The sequence below is a fragment of the Lithobates pipiens genome, unplaced genomic scaffold (genome assembly GCF_037356315.1).
Source record: "Lithobates pipiens isolate NorthernLeopardFrog02 unplaced genomic scaffold, aLitPip1_a1.2 Scaffold_3, whole genome shotgun sequence".
Classification (NCBI taxonomy): Eukaryota; Metazoa; Chordata; class Amphibia; order Anura; family Ranidae; genus Lithobates; species Lithobates pipiens.
In genome coordinates, this window is record NW_027507790.1 from 94159884 (window position 1) to 94175660 (window position 15777).

At 39.8% G+C, this 15777-nt stretch overlaps 1 protein-coding gene across 1 annotated transcript in view; it reads left to right on the forward strand.

Moving 5' to 3' along the window:
- Positions 1-15777, forward strand: part of FBXW8 (F-box and WD repeat domain containing 8) — a 209536-nt gene that overhangs the window by 72368 nt on the left and 121391 nt on the right. The window contains exon 4 of the mRNA XM_077462047.1: positions 9878-9966. Within this exon, the coding sequence (XP_077318173.1) occupies positions 9878-9966 (89 nt within the window). The remainder of the gene's footprint in view (positions 1-9877; positions 9967-15777) is intronic.

Here is a 15777-nt window from a genome sequence, read left to right on the forward strand (position 1 = left end):
TCAAAGTCAATGAGCCAATGAGGAGAGAGGGGGCGGGGCAGGGCTGTGGCTCAGTGTCTGAATAGACACACGGAGCTGCATCTCGGCTCGAGTGCCTCTATAGCAAGCTGCTTGCTGTGGGGGCACTCAACAGGAGGGAGGGGCCAGGAGGGCCGAAGAGGTATCCGGGACGAGGAGGATTGGGGCTGCTCTGTGCAAAACAAGGAGAAAAACAAGACTTTAGTATATCACTTTAAGTCTTTCAAGTGTACTGCTTAGTTGCTCAGCATTATTACATGTTTCATTTGCACCAGTTATTCATTGCATAGTCCTATTTCGGATACAATGTCAGTCATTTTTGCCTTATTTGTTTATAATTCTCTTTTACCACTTTCAGACTTTGCTGGCTTAAGACTAGAGCACTTTTTGTGATTCGTCGTGTGACGTTGCTCCCAAACAAAATTGATGTCCTTTTTTTTTCCCCCCACAAATAGAGCTTTCTTTTGGTGGTATTTTCACCTTTTTGTTTTTGTTTTTTTTTTGCTCTATAAACAAAAAAGAGCGACAATTTTGAAAAAACACCATAGTTTCTTTTTGCTATAACAAATATCCCCCAAAAATATATAAAAAAAACATTTTTTTCCTCGGTTTAGGCCGATACGTATTCTTCTACATATTTTTGGTTAAAAAAAATCGCAATAAGCGATTGATTGGTTGACGCAAAAGTTATAGCATTTATAAAATAGGGAATAGTTTTATGGCATTTTTATTATTTTTTTACTAGTAATGGCGATCAGCGATTTTTATTGTGACTGCGACATTATGGCGGACACATTGGACATTTTTGACACATTTTTGGGACTGTTCTCATTTATACAGCAATCAGTGCTATACAAATGCACTGATTCCTGTGTAAATAACACTGGCAGTGAAGGGGTTAACCAGGAGATGGCAGTGTAGGGGTTAAATGTGTCCTAGGGGCATGTTTCTAACTGTGGGTGGCGTAACTGTGTTTTACAGATCACGGATCTCTGCTCCAATCACAGGGAGCCGAGATCAGTGTCACTTGTTGCTAGGCAGAATGGGGAGATGCTGTTTACTTTTGCATCTCCCCGTTCTTCCACCCCGTGAGACCCGCGGTCGGACTCACGGGGGTCATGACTTGCACACACGACGCACGCGATGTGCAAAACTTTTTTTTTTTCTTTTTTAGCCTAGTACACATGGGCCAAATATCGGGTGGCATTGGCTGGTTCAATAAAAACTGGCTAACGTTCGGCCCATGCGTACAGCAGTCAGTCAATCCATGACCAGCGCTCCTTCCACAGCAGCTTTCTGGATATGACCGCTTCAGCGTCTCAGCCGGCAGGATGAACGGACCGATCTGATGATTCCCACTCCCTGGATTGTTTTATTTATTGCGCATTTAAAACCTTCAAAAATGTGAGTTGTTAAACTTTGTGTGATTAAAAATTGCTTTTAAATCTACAACCAGAGGCGCCTCTTTTATATTTTTTTGTAGTTTGGTTTCTGTTTCCCTCAAGGCTGCCCTGTGTGTATGAACTCCCTGTCATTGGATTCCCATTTCTGGCAGAGATCCTTTATGGACTATATATAATATGGACTGTTTACATATGGGTTTTTCTCTGGCCGATACCGATATTTAGAAATCGCCATGGCCGATATAAGATGCCGATTTTTTTTTTTTTTTTTTTTTGTTAGGCCGATATTCCAGCACCCCCCCTTCATCTCATAAAATCTAACAGTTAGACACCTTTCACACTGGGGTGTTTTTCAGGCGGTTTTGGGCTAAAAAATAGCACCTGTAAAGTGCCTGCAAAACGGCTCCCCTGCAGTCTATGTGGAGTGCTTTCACACTGAGGAGATGCGCTGGCAGGATGTTAAAAAAAAATAAATTAAAAAAAAAAAGTCCTGCAAGCAGCATCTTTGGAGTAGTGTATACCGCTCCTCCACCACTCCTGCCCATTGAAATGAATGGGCACCGCTGCCGAAGCACCTGCAATGCGATTTTGCAGCGGTGCTTCATTGGCACATTTAACCCCTTCCTCGGCCGCTAGCTGGATTACAAGTGCCCAGCTAGCAGCCGAATAGCGGCGCTAAAATGACGGTAAAGCGACGCTAAAACTGGCAGTGTTTTACCGTCGACGCCTTCCCGCTCCAGTGTGAAAGCAGCCTTAAGTGATACAGAAAATGTCTTACATTTAAACATTTTTTTAAAGCAAAACACCCAATCAGTTCACTTGTATGTATGATTAAAAAAAAAAAAAATATATATATATATATAACACAAAAACGGGTAATCAAAACTTTTGGATGAAAAAAATGGGCTAACTTTACTGTTTTATTTTTTTTAAATTGGTGTATTTTTTTCCCAAAAAATTGCGTTTGAAAGACCGCTGCGCAAATACCGTGTGACATAAAATATTGCAACAACCGCTATTTTATTTCCTAGGATCTCTGCTAAAAAAAAGTTAAGTTTTGGGGGTTCCAAGTGTCAGAAAAGATTTAGACTTTAACCACTTCAGCCCCGGACCAATTTTCAGCCTAAGGACCAGAGGTCTTTTTACAATTTCACACTGCACTGCTTTAACTGGAAATTGCGCGGTCATGCAGTGTTGTACCCAAAACGAAATTTGCGTCCTTTTCTTCCCACAAATAGAGCTTTCTTTTGATGGTATTTGATTGCCTCTGCGATTTTTATTTTTTGGGATATAAATGGAAAAAGACCGAAAATTTTGAGAAAGAAAGATGTTTTCTACTTTTTGTTATAAGAAAAATCGAATAAACTCAATTTTAGTCATACATTTAGGCCAAAATTTATTCAGCCACATGTCTTTAGTAAAAAAAAAAGTAAATAAGCATATATTTATTGGTTTGCGCAAAAGTTATAGCGTCTACAAACTAGAGTACATTTTCTGGAATTTACACAGCTTTTAATTTACGACTGCCTATCTCATTTCTTGAGGTGCTAAAATGGCAGGGCAGTACAAACCCCCCAAATGACCCCATTTTGGAAAGTAGACACCCCAAGGAAATTGCCGACGGGCATGTTGAGCCCATTGAATATATATTTTTTTTTTGTTCCAAGTGATTGAATAATGACACACAAAAAAAAAAAAAGTTGTCACTAAATGATATATTGCTCACACATGCCATAGTTATATGTGGAATTGCACCCCAAAATATATTCTGCTGCTTCTCCTGAGTACAGGATACCACATATGTGGGACTTTTTGGGAGTCTAGCCGCGTATGGCACCCCGAAAACCAATCACTGCCTTCAGGATTTCTAAGGGTGCAAATTTTTGATTTCACTCCTCACTACCTATCACAGTTTTGATGGCCATAAAATGCCAAAATAACACAAAACCCCCCCCAAATGACCCCATTTTGGAAAGTAGACACCCCAAGCTATTTACTGAGAGGCATGTTGAGTCCATGAAATATTTTATATTTTGCCACAAGTTGCAGGAATATTACAATTTTTTTTTTTTTTTTGAACAAAGTTGTCACTAAATGATATATTGCTCACACGTGCTATGGGCATAAGTCAAATTACACCCCAAACTAAATTCTAGTGCTTCTCCCGAGTACGGAGATACCACATGTGGGGGACTTTTTGGGAGCCTAGCCGCGTACAGGACCCCGAAAACCAAGCACTGCCTTCCGGATTTAAATATAAAACGCTACCAAAAAAAACTGTTAGCGATCACAGGGATCAGGCCTGACTCTACGATCGCTGCAGTTATGTGTTTAGTGTTTTGTAAGTGACAGTGATCGATCGATACTGCACTTGGGTGGGCTGGGCGGAGGGGTAAAACGCAGGTGCTAGAAGGTATCTGGGCTGATCCCGCTAACAATGCGTTTTTTTGGAACCCTAAACTGCTGGGGACGCTAGTATAAATCAGATCAGATATTGATCTGTTCAGATTCTATACCACTACAGGAGGTTTATGCTTTGCGCGTGGGTGTTAGCGGTACTGGCACTAACCTATCGCTGCCTGGGGTGATGCAGACCCTGACCCTAAAACCTAATTGATATCACCCGCCGGGTGATCAGGGGGGGTTAAACCTTTATTGGGTAATAAATGGCGGGTGCCCTGATGCTATAAAAAGAAAACTAACCAGAGTCACCCATAACACTTATACGGTGATCACTGGTGAAAGGGTTAACTAGTAGCAGTCAGGGGGTTCAAATTTTTATTAGGTAGTGAATGGGGGTCCCTGGCGCTATATAAAAACCTGACGGGGAACCTAAATAACTAACTGGCTAACCAGCGTCAACAGTGACACTTATACGGTGATCGCTGGTGAAAGGGTTAAAACCGTTATTGGGTAGTATATGGTGGTACCTAGCACTATAAAAACCTGGCGGTGAACCTAAAAAAATAACTAGCTACCTAGCAACACTAATACAGCGATCAGAAAAACTATCGCTTAGTAAAATTGGCAAAAGGGGGTGAAAGGGTTAACTCTAGGGGCAATCAGGGGGTTAAACCTTTATTGGGGGGTGGTAGGGGGCTACCTTGGACCTAACACTAACTGCCCTGACACTTTTTACTGTCACAACTGACACTGAATGCAGTGATCAGTAAATAAATGATCACTGCAATCAGTGACACTGTGACTGGGAGGGGGGGCGGGGGGGGTGATCGGGGGGGTTTGTGTGCCTGTGTGTGCCTACGTGTTAGTGTAGTGTTGGTGCACACTTACTTTCACTTCTCCTCGTAGTCCGGTCAAAAAGACCGCCCCGAGGAGAATGACATCACTTCCTCCCTGCCTGTGTTTACTATACACAGTGGGAGGAAGCTTCTCATTCGCCAGGAGCGATCGAGAGGGGGTGGCCAGAAACCAATGGCCATCCCCTCATCCCGGATCGCTCCTGCAGCGAAACGGACCGCCGCATCCAGCGGGAGGGGGTCTGATCGGACCCCCCACCCGCTGGAAGGCGAGCACGTACATGTACGTGCTTGTGCCTGTCGGTGCCATTCCACCGACGTACATTGCCATGCGGCGTCCTTAAGTGGTTAAATGGTTAAACTGAGAACTTCTACACACTGAGTTGAATTCATTCAGAAGTGTAAACATTGTATCTCTTTGCTCTTTTCTTGGCAGACTGCCCAGAGAGGAAACAAGTCGCTTCACTGATGTCTTCTGGCAACTTGCATTGACTTCTATTACAGAAGTCATTTGCAAGTCGCGCTGAAGATATTATCGGCCATTTTTAACAGCACAATCGGCCGATGCTAATTAATTTAAAAAAATGCCAAATATCGGCTGATATATCGGTCGACCTCTAGTTTCAGGCTACCTGCACTGTGTGTAAAAAAAAAAAAAAAAAAAAAAAAAAATTTCTAGTGATCTGGCTCACTGCGCATTTACTTGTATATTAAAGTAATTTAATCCTATATAGCCCCTTCCCGCCGAGCGTACGCAGATGTGCGTACTCGGCTTCCGGGGGGTATACCGGGATGATGCCCGCACCTGCAGGCATCATCCCGGTACCGTTTTTTTCAGCAGGCGATTGGCTATCCAGGCTTAACAACCGATGCGGCTAAAAGCCGCTCGGCTGTTATGCCGGAGCAGCGGGAGGGGACGTCCCCCCCTCCCGCCGCCTCTCGCCGCTGTTACCGGTGCTCCCGCTCGATCGGGAGCACCGATTCAAATTCTGCTGCCTTCGGCTGCTGGGCAGGGACTGGAATGAAGCCGTAATCGGCTTCGTTCCAGTCTCCTCATCGTAAACACGGAAGCGACGTCATGACGTCACTTCCCGTTTACTCGGCTGCCAATGGCGCCGGTTTAAAAAAAATATCCGGTATTCAGAATCACCGTTTTCGGCGATCTGAATACATTGAAGTGTAAAGGAGGGGTGGGGGGTCTTTTAGATCATAAAGAGTACCTGTCACCACCTATTACTGTCACAAGGGATGTTTACATTCCTTGTGACAGCAATAAAAGTGATCAATTGTTTTTTTTTTTTTTTTTTTTAAACAATTTAGGCATTTTAAAAAAAATTAAAAAAATAATAATTTTTTTAAAGCGCCTGCCGTCCCCGCGAGCTTGCGAAGCAAAGAAAACGCATACGGAAGTCGCGCCCGCGTATGTAAACGGTGTTCAAATCACACATGTGAGGTATCGCCGTGATCGTCAGAGCGAGAGTAATAATTCTAGCACTAGACCTCCTCTGTAACGCTAACCTGGTAACCGTAAAAAAAATTTAAAGCGTCGCCTATTGAGATTTTTAGGTACCGTACTTTGTCGTCAATCCACAAGTGCGCGCAATTATAAAGTGTGACATGTTTGGTATCTGTTTACTCGGCGTAACATTATCTTTCACATTACGCAAAAAAATTGGGCTAATTTTACTGTTTTTTTTTTTTTATTATTCATGTCCCTTTTCCCAAAAAGTTGCGTTTAAAACACCGCTGCGCAAATACCGTGTGACATAAAATATTGCAACAATCGCCGTTTTATTCTCTAGAGTCTCTGCTAAAAAAATATATATAATGTTTGGGGGTTCCAAGTAATTTTCTAGCAAAAAATATGGATTTTAACTTGTAAACACCAAATTCCAAAAATAGGCTTAATCATGAAAGGGATAGTTCTCTGCAAACAGATTACAGAAAGCATCTCACATGTCGTGGGTGGTGTCTGCTTACTAAAGCATATGCTAAATAGCTTTTCCTTTTTTTCTTTTTTTTGGTATGCATCCCAACATAGTGTCAATACAGTTATAAAAGTTTACTGATCTTTAATCTTTTAATCGAATGGCATTATTTGCCATGCTGTTCATGTATACATGCCTTCCATTTTCTAATTCCTTTTTGAGTTTAGTTTTGAGGTACATACACTGATCAGCCATAATATAATATGACCACTCATAGGTAAAGTGAATAACACTGATTATCTCATTGCAATGGCACCTTTAAATTTGGGTGGAATATAATAGGCAGCAAGTAAAAATGTTTTCCCTGAAGTTGATGCTTTGAAAACAGAAAAAAAAATGATCAAGCATAAGGATTTGACACAGGTCAAATTGTAATGGCTAGACAACTGGATTTGAGCAACTTCAAAACTGCAGCTGTTGTGGGATTTTCCCAGTCTACAGTGGTCAGTACCTACTAAAAGTGACCTAAGGAAGGAAAAACGGCAAACTAGTGACAGGGCCCTTAGAATAACAAGACTCATTGATGCCATTGGGGGAGTGAAGACTGGGCCATGTAGTCAGACTCTAAAGGAAGAGCCACTGTGGCTGGAATTGCTAAAAAAAAAGTTAATACTGGTTCTGATTGAAAGGTGATAGAACACAGTGAATCGCAGTTTGTTGTGTAGGGGCTGTTTAGATACACATTCACCAGGGTGCCCATGCTGACCCGTGTCCACAGCCAAAAGCACCTGCAGTGGGCACATGAGAATCATAACTGGACCATGGAGCAATGGAAGAAGGGGGCCTATGGAAAGATTGGCCTATGTGCATTATAGAAAGAAGACAAGCTGGTGGAGGCAATGTGATGCCTTGTCTAGTGAAGTTCATGCCTCGGTGGGTCAGGGCTGTTTTAGCAGCAAAAAGGAGACATACACAATATTGGGTGGGTGGTCATAATGTTATTCACATATGCGATCTGCATTTACTTTTGTTTTAGGTTAACAACTAAGCATTGATAAGCTGAACCACAGGCCACAGTTTGAGAATGAGCCTCAAAAAGGGACATATATTGATTACCTGGCAGGCTATGCATGTCAACATACATATTTTAATATACAAAATGAGTTTCCTTTTTTTTTAATGATATGAAATATTCTGGGGGAACGGTCAAGATATGTCCCCATCCATGGTGCTGTGTCTTGAAACTTTTTAAATGAGCTTACAAATGCATTCTATTCAACATATTTCACACCCGCAGGGACCTGCAGAAATTGGCAGAAACTTACATTTGCATGATGTGATTTTGTTCCCAATGAAGCATTAAGCAGATCCCACGTAAAGTGCTGCCAATTTCTAGCCCCTCCCCAGAGACATGTGATATATAAGCGAGAATTTATTAATGTTTCATTAAAATTTTATAAAAGCGTTATTTTTTTTCCTGGCTTTTAACAGGATCACTTCAAGGACTATTTTTAAGTCAGAGACTGGCTTGTTTGTCATAACCCTGTTCAAAAATGAAAATTAGAGATCCTTTAATGGTGTTATGTTCACATATGTTTAAACAGCAGGTTGGATAGCTTGCTTCTAATGTGTGAAGCCTGCATCAAGTCTCAATGGATATAAAAACGATTATGGAAAGTTGGATTTTAAAATCAATTATTTCAATTAAACTGAGTATATGAGCAATGCTAACCAGGATCAGCCTGTATTTCTAACATCTGGTTATTTCTAGGTATGGCAGAATCCTTCCTTGCCTGTCTCAATGAATCGAATCCATATATCTGTTCATTTTGTTCAGCTTCACATTTTATTTCCCATTTAGTTGGGTATCTTCCAATGTTTGTAATGCAAGAAACTAAACCTTTTTTATTTTATTTTTTATTATTATTTCAATAGATCATGTTGTTGTTGTTGTTGTTGTGTTTTTTTTTTTTTTTGTGCTGTAGTTGAATTCACAGAATATATCGTTTTAGCTGATTGTTGGGTTTGAAATTTTCAGTTGGTTCCACATTATGAACGTTGGAACAATACAACATTGAACAAAGCACTCAAGCTCTGACAAATCAGACAATATCCAGTATGTGACCACAGAGGAGTGATAGTTTAGTATACACGATTCAATATCTTCATCTGGGGCCATACAGTATTATTCATATGCTGTGTAGAAAGTATGTCTCCAAACAAGAACTGAGAAGGAAGGCATCAGCAAAAATATTTTGATGTGTATTCTGCCTTCTACAGTTTTCCTTCTAAAATAACATGCAATACAGGCTAAACTTAATCAAAGGGCATACTAATTCTGTCAGTTTGTGATCTCCAGACATTGTGTAAGTACATTCAAGCATCCAAATCGTAATTAGACTGCTGGCAGTATAGATATTGAATCTGACAGATACATGCTGCATCTACCATCCTTGTTCTGTGTCTGCAGTTACAGTGTAGACTGTAGACAAGCTGAATGTAAACAGCATTGTTAAAACTGGCTTTGGCCTGTGATGAATACTCAAAGGACCAAGCAAGATAAAGTAATATGTTGTACTTGCAAAGTTGTTTGGTATTCATGGATATATTAAAAGAGCTTATGTGTTTAACAGTATATTTATCTTTTAAGCATGGGTTCACACCAGTGCACTGCAGTTTGAGTGCAGAGCAATTGTGTGTTTTACATGCGGTTTTAGCTGCCATTGACTTCTGTTAGATTTTGTATTTTCTGAAAACCCATTAAAGATGCAGCATACAGGGCTTCGTGCTTTCATGATAAAAGTCTAATAGATGTTAATGGAAGCACTCCTAAAACCGCACGTAAAACACACCTACAATGCCACTGCACCCAAACCGCAGCGTACCAATGTGAACACGGCCTAACTGAAGTGCTACATTCTAGTCCTTTGCTTTGCTACAGATCTGGCTTAAAAACCTTAACTTCTACCTTTTTATACATCTAGTCTGTCAGGTATATTATAGCAGGCCTCTTTTTTTTTTTTTTCCTCACGTTACCGTTTCATGTTTCCTCTATAGCACTGTTTTTATGGATTGAGTGAATTCTGTGGCACCATGTGGCTTGACACGTATATGTGTTAAAGATGCCATGAAAAATATCCTACATCTAGACTAGAATGTTTTAAAACTTCTAGCGTGTTCACTGGAATATAAGAATACACTAGCTGTGAGCAAGGGGTACCTTCTAGTACAGAAAAATCTTTGTAGAAATATTTCCTTTTATCTGTTTCAGAATCGCACCGGCGCTGTGAGCCAGCTGCATTATGAACTAGGGAAGGTGTTGTGTGATGTTCATACATCTGATGGAGTTGTCTTAGCAGGGTAAGATCAAAAAGTGTCTGACAAGTAGAAAGATTGGTAAAAAAATCCATTATGATAGTGATGTGTGATGTGGTGTTTTTATATCTGCCAGAATTATAGACTTTTAAAAATATACATTCACAAACATTTTTATATATTATATTATTAGACATCATAGGCATCATTAATAATCATGGCATTCAACATTCATGTTCTGAAGAAATCTGGATATTTCTCATAGTCCAACCAAAAAAAAAGAAAAAGAAAAAAACCCCAAAAACCTTCAAAACCAAACATAAAAATTTGCTGCTGTTCTGCTGTATAAAAAACTGGGACTCTTTTTATACCAATCCCCACCTATACCTGTGGGTAACATTACCACCTAAACAGACCATCAAATTATAAAGTATTAGTGTTCAAATGAAATGCAATCCTCCCACTCCTCACACATTGTGCTTAAACATGGACCACAAAGACAGGATAATGCTTCACAATGTGTTCTTTCCAGGAAACCGATGTGCACAGAACACACCACACTCAACCAGAAGGTTTTGACTCCTTGCATGAACAAGTGAGTCAAATGCAACCTGTGTTATATCCTGGCTTCCGTGTATTCCAAAAGCTTTGTTTCACTGTTCTCCCAGTTTTCAATGGTTAACTCTGCCAGAATAGAATATTTGCTCTGTATCCCACAATAAAGGAGAAGGCAAGATATCCCATATAATGAAAGTACAGTTTGTTTATTAAAAATACACAAAGAAAGGCACTTGCATATTTGCCAGTATTGGCCTTATGCCGGCCATACACGGTTCGAATTTCGAAAGAATTTTCTTTCGAAAATCGTATCTAAGAATTTTCGTATGAATTTCGCACCATTAGTGGGCTGCAGCAACAGCCGATTTTCGTGCAGAAATAAAATTTGAGGAATCGGACATGTTGGAAATTTTTAGAAAAACGAACGATTTTCTAATCAATGATGGGAGAATCGTGCGAGAAACGTAAGAAAATGTACGGAGATAAAAGAAAATGTACGGAGATAAAAGAAAATGTACGGAGAGAAAAGAAGATTCCCAGCCAAGAAAATTCTTTTCTGTAGCAACATGAGGTGAAATTGAAGGCTTGGTCGGCCGAATTTCGAAAATCAATGGTGGCATCATCGGATCACAAAAAAAACGAATTTTCTGATTTTGAAAAGAAAATTCGTTCGAAATTCGACCGTGTATGGCCTGCATTAGAAAACCGTTCTTCCCCAATCAAAGATGGGCACTACGCAATTCTGGTACCGGAAGTAGCGTCAAACCGGAAGTTACGCTTCAACGCATTTTGTCATATTAACTGACATCAGGAGCCAGTAAAGTCAGTTAAAGAAGTCCTCATGATAAAAGTGTGATGTGTTTTTTTTTTTTTTTTTGTTTTTTTTTTTTTTTTTATATCTGCCAGAATTATAGATTTACTTTAAAAAATATTAATTTACAAACCTTTTCAGGTAAAATATATTGTTGATTAGGCATCCTTAGTAATCGCAAAAGCGAACTCTTCATAACAAAACACAAATTTAATTTTCTACAACCTTTTTCGTTTCATACTGTTGTGTGAAAGAGTACTTTACAAAGGAATGCATTTTTCCTATTCAATAATTAATTTAGTTTTGTGTTCAAATCTGAAGTGTCAAAACATAACTGTCAAACATTGATGATCTAATACCGTCTCCTCTAATTGGAGGCTTTAAAAAAGGATAGCGGTGGTCGGAGTCAGTCTCATGAAAACTTTATTGATAAGAATGACAGAGCCGTGGAACGGTGTTCGTGGGAATTTTTGTTAATGGAGTCCCCAAAAATATATGAAAACCAGGCATGTGATCTAATTTAACATTTTAAGTGCTTTCCTTATGCTTCAATGAAGTATACATGTACGCATCTATCCAAAATTAAAATCAGCATAGGGATTACACAGTTGTACAAATTTTAGTATAGTAGTAAAAAAAAAAGAGTTGGCATATCTCCATTGTCTTACAGTGTATGTTCAGACTTCAGACTTTACCACCCCTCAAACCTTCTCCACCTCTACAATATATCCTCAATTTTTTATTTTTTTTACCTTTTTCCTGTAATGAGAGCCTGTGCCACTCTAGGGCCTCTGCTGGGAAATCAGTTTATACAGATGTAGACAGCCCTTTCTCCTAAATACATTCAGGGGAATTCATAAATTTTGTCTGACACCCATGCCTCTACATGACAAATGTCGGTGTGGACGACAGGTACCCATGTACCTGTTGTAAACAAGTATATAAACCTGGGGCATCCACTGAGACTGTCCATACAGCGAGTTTGTCCACAGTTCCCTCCCTGTCTCTGCAGCTATTGCACAGACAGCGCAGCAGCCAAAGTTTTTCGAAGTTGGGTGGGTGGAGCCTGATAGGTATGTTGAGACACTAGTCCCCCATCAAGTCCCCTTTCCTTATGTTTTTTGATAGCAGGCAGAGGAAGATTCCATAGCCAATACACAGCCTGATATTGACTATAGAATCTGCCCACTGCCTGTGGTCAGTCACAAGGAGAGAGGGGACCTAATGGAGAATCTGTGTCTTATCTTCCCTATTAAGTTCTGGCTACCGTCAGTATCGCTGGCTGCTAGGAGGCTGTCAACTCTGAACCTGGCAGCATTGTTGCTGCTGCTCTGTACGCAGTGCACAGAGACAGGCATTCTGGCCTGTCTCTGTACACAAAGTGTTGGTCTTGATTACCCTCAGTTTTTTTATCTACGACCTGGAGGTAGTTCTTTTTGAATGTGTTGCAGTAATAGCAGCACTTTGTCCATCTACCTGAATCTGCCACACATGTCGGTAAACCTACTGAAATGGGCAACAGGAAGATTTGAAGCTGGGGCAGGGCCAAAATGCCAGAAAAGTGTTGTTGGGTCTTTACTGAATTCACCCAATTATGTGGCAAGACTCTTTGGAGTCAAGACAGCAGTATTATTTCATTGGGCATTAAATAAATGTATGCATGTGGAGTAAGACAGAGGGGTGAGGAGAGAAGTGGAATTCTGTACTCAAACAGGCAGGGCTGAGAATGCAGTAATTTAGACTCCATTCACACCATGGCGTTCCGTTTTGCAGGCGGAAATGCAGCAATTCTGCACTTGATTCGGAAGCGCTGCAAATTGATGGACGCCCTTGAAGTCCCCGCTATTTTGAATGCCACCAAATCATGGTGCGATTTTGCTGTTTGTCGCCCGACGAATCATGGTAAAAATGTGCAAACAAAATTGCAGTACAACAATTTTTTTTGTGCGTCCCGCGGTTCTGTTTGCACGGTTTTACTGCAATCATGGAAAAATTCCACCGCGATTTGGTGCCATTCAAAATAGCTGGGATTGCAAGGGCATCTTGCGATTTGCTGTGGTTACGAATCGTTGCAGAATCGCAACGATTCTGGCTGCAAAACGGAACACCATGGTGTAAATGGAGCCTCTGAGGCACTGTTTTGCCTATCCAAACAGGAAGTTAGGAGCACACTGGCAGATCAGTATGTATTTTTATGTACTTTTTCTAATCTTGCCCCTGGCATACACTGACTGACATTTGACATTTGCCCAGTTTTTCCTAGCCAAGGCTAAAATGTATTTGTTCCTTTAAAATATTACACTTTACCTGTAAGACAGTAACATATATAATAAAAATGCATCTCACTCATCCAACTTTTTGATCCAATTTGCCTTTTATCACTATTTGTTATCTATTTAGGTGTTCCAATGTAGTAGTAGTAGTAGTAGTAGTAGTAGATGATATAAGATAGGCATTGGCTATTGTGGATTTGAAATGAGCATTAAACTGAAGCTACTAATGCATAGAGTTATCTATTGGCAGTACCCAAAATGTATTCACTACTGGACAGTTGAAGTTTAATTGATCATTTTGAAGTATAGAATAGGTCAGATATATTTTACTATATGAAATCAAAGTACATTTTTCTGGCTTTAGTTCATAAATATTTTATAGATACACAGATTCAAATTTTCCTGTTCTATATTTTCAAAGTTGAATAAATTGAAATATTAACCTAAAAGTATATGTGGATTAAACATGTCGGTGTATAAATTGTTTCTCAGTCATTATGGGATTCATTCTCTGTATTCTGCAAAAAAACCTGGTTGATCTTGCTGTTCTAGGTCTCCCCCTCCTGTTCATGTCCCCACTGCAGTTGGGGACTTTGCAGAGTAGTGCTGGCAGCTCTGCACATACTCGGTTTTCAGTCTATTTTCTGCCCTGGGCATTTCCTCCCTATCACATCTGAGCAGCCCATGTGACTATAGAGTCACACATGTGGGCATATACACAATGGAAAATGACAGCCAACTCCCTCCCTCCCTCCCTCCCTCCCTCCCTCCCTCATCCATGCCCACTAACCAGCTCAATACATTGGGGATGGGATATTACATCTTGATTGATGGTGGCTTCACCTCAGTGTTATCAAAAAAGTGCGTTTGAAAAAACGCTGCGCAAATACCGTGTGACATAGAAAATTGCAATACATTTTATTTTATTCTAGAGGACCTCTGCTAATATAAATAAATATATATATATATATATATATATATATATATATATATATATATATATATATATATATATATATACTTTTTTGCTGGAAAATTGCTTAGAACCCCCAAAGATTATAATAAATAAATATATATATGTATATGTTATAATCTTTGGGGGTTTTAAGTAATTTTCCAGCAAAAAAGTAGATTTTTACATGTAGGAGCAAAGTGTGAGGATAAAATTGTGTACATTGGAGTAGGTGTGCAAATTGCCATGGTTTGTATGTCAGGTAATGTGTTTTCATTGTAAGAGAGGAGCTAATTTATAGGCCTCATGCAACTGGACACTTTTACAGTTGCAGATTTTGGCTTCAGGCGTTTTTTTCTGCAGCCGGTAAACTCCACAGCATGTTTTCCTATTTGTACATGCACACATAGGCTGTTAGCAGCATTTTTTTGGCAGGGGCGTTTTCTGGCTTGAAAAAAACCTAGAACTAGTGAGTTTTAATAGTTTTTCAGCTGTAAAAATGCTCCAACTCTAATAAAAGCTTAACACTGAAACTGTGGCTATTCTGCGTTTATCAGCGTTTTTGAGCCATAAGCTTTTGTGGCAGTATGGTTTGACTAAACAAATCTAAAAAAAGCAACAGCGTAAAAACGCTACTGCAAATTTCAGCTTTCTGCAGCTGCTACTGCCATTTTTATAATGTGTATGAGGCCATAAACTTAAAACTATTACAAAAAGATACTTGATAGTTTTGGTTACTTTTGCTGAATCGCTTGGGGAAAACTTAAACGGAATGATAAATTGGGATTTTTCTTTTTTTTTTTTACTTTTTTTTTTTTTTCAGATCAGCGTTTATTAGAAAGACAATAAATAATCATCGGGCGGGTATATTTATCTATTGATTTTGTCACTTGTAGACATTTTTCAGAAGCTTCTCCTCTAGAGATTTTCTACAGTGTGCCTTGCATTAATCTAATACCGATGTGTTTGTACGAAGCCTGAGAGATGGAGAACCTTGTGTTGATCATTAAAGTTTCATCAGGCGGTTACGATGCTTGTTTTCTGGGTCAGACCTCCAATCCCTTTTCATTTGAGACACAGTTGGCTGCGGTTACCTCACTCCCAATCAATGTTGTATACACTGGCCATTCTACTGTTACATCTCCCGCGGGAACGCCTTAAAGTCATAGGGCTTTCAGTCTTTCCTACAGAGAACATGATCTTTTTCTAGTGCAAGTTCACTTTGGGACATGAGTAGTATGCCTCACTACTGATATTATTGT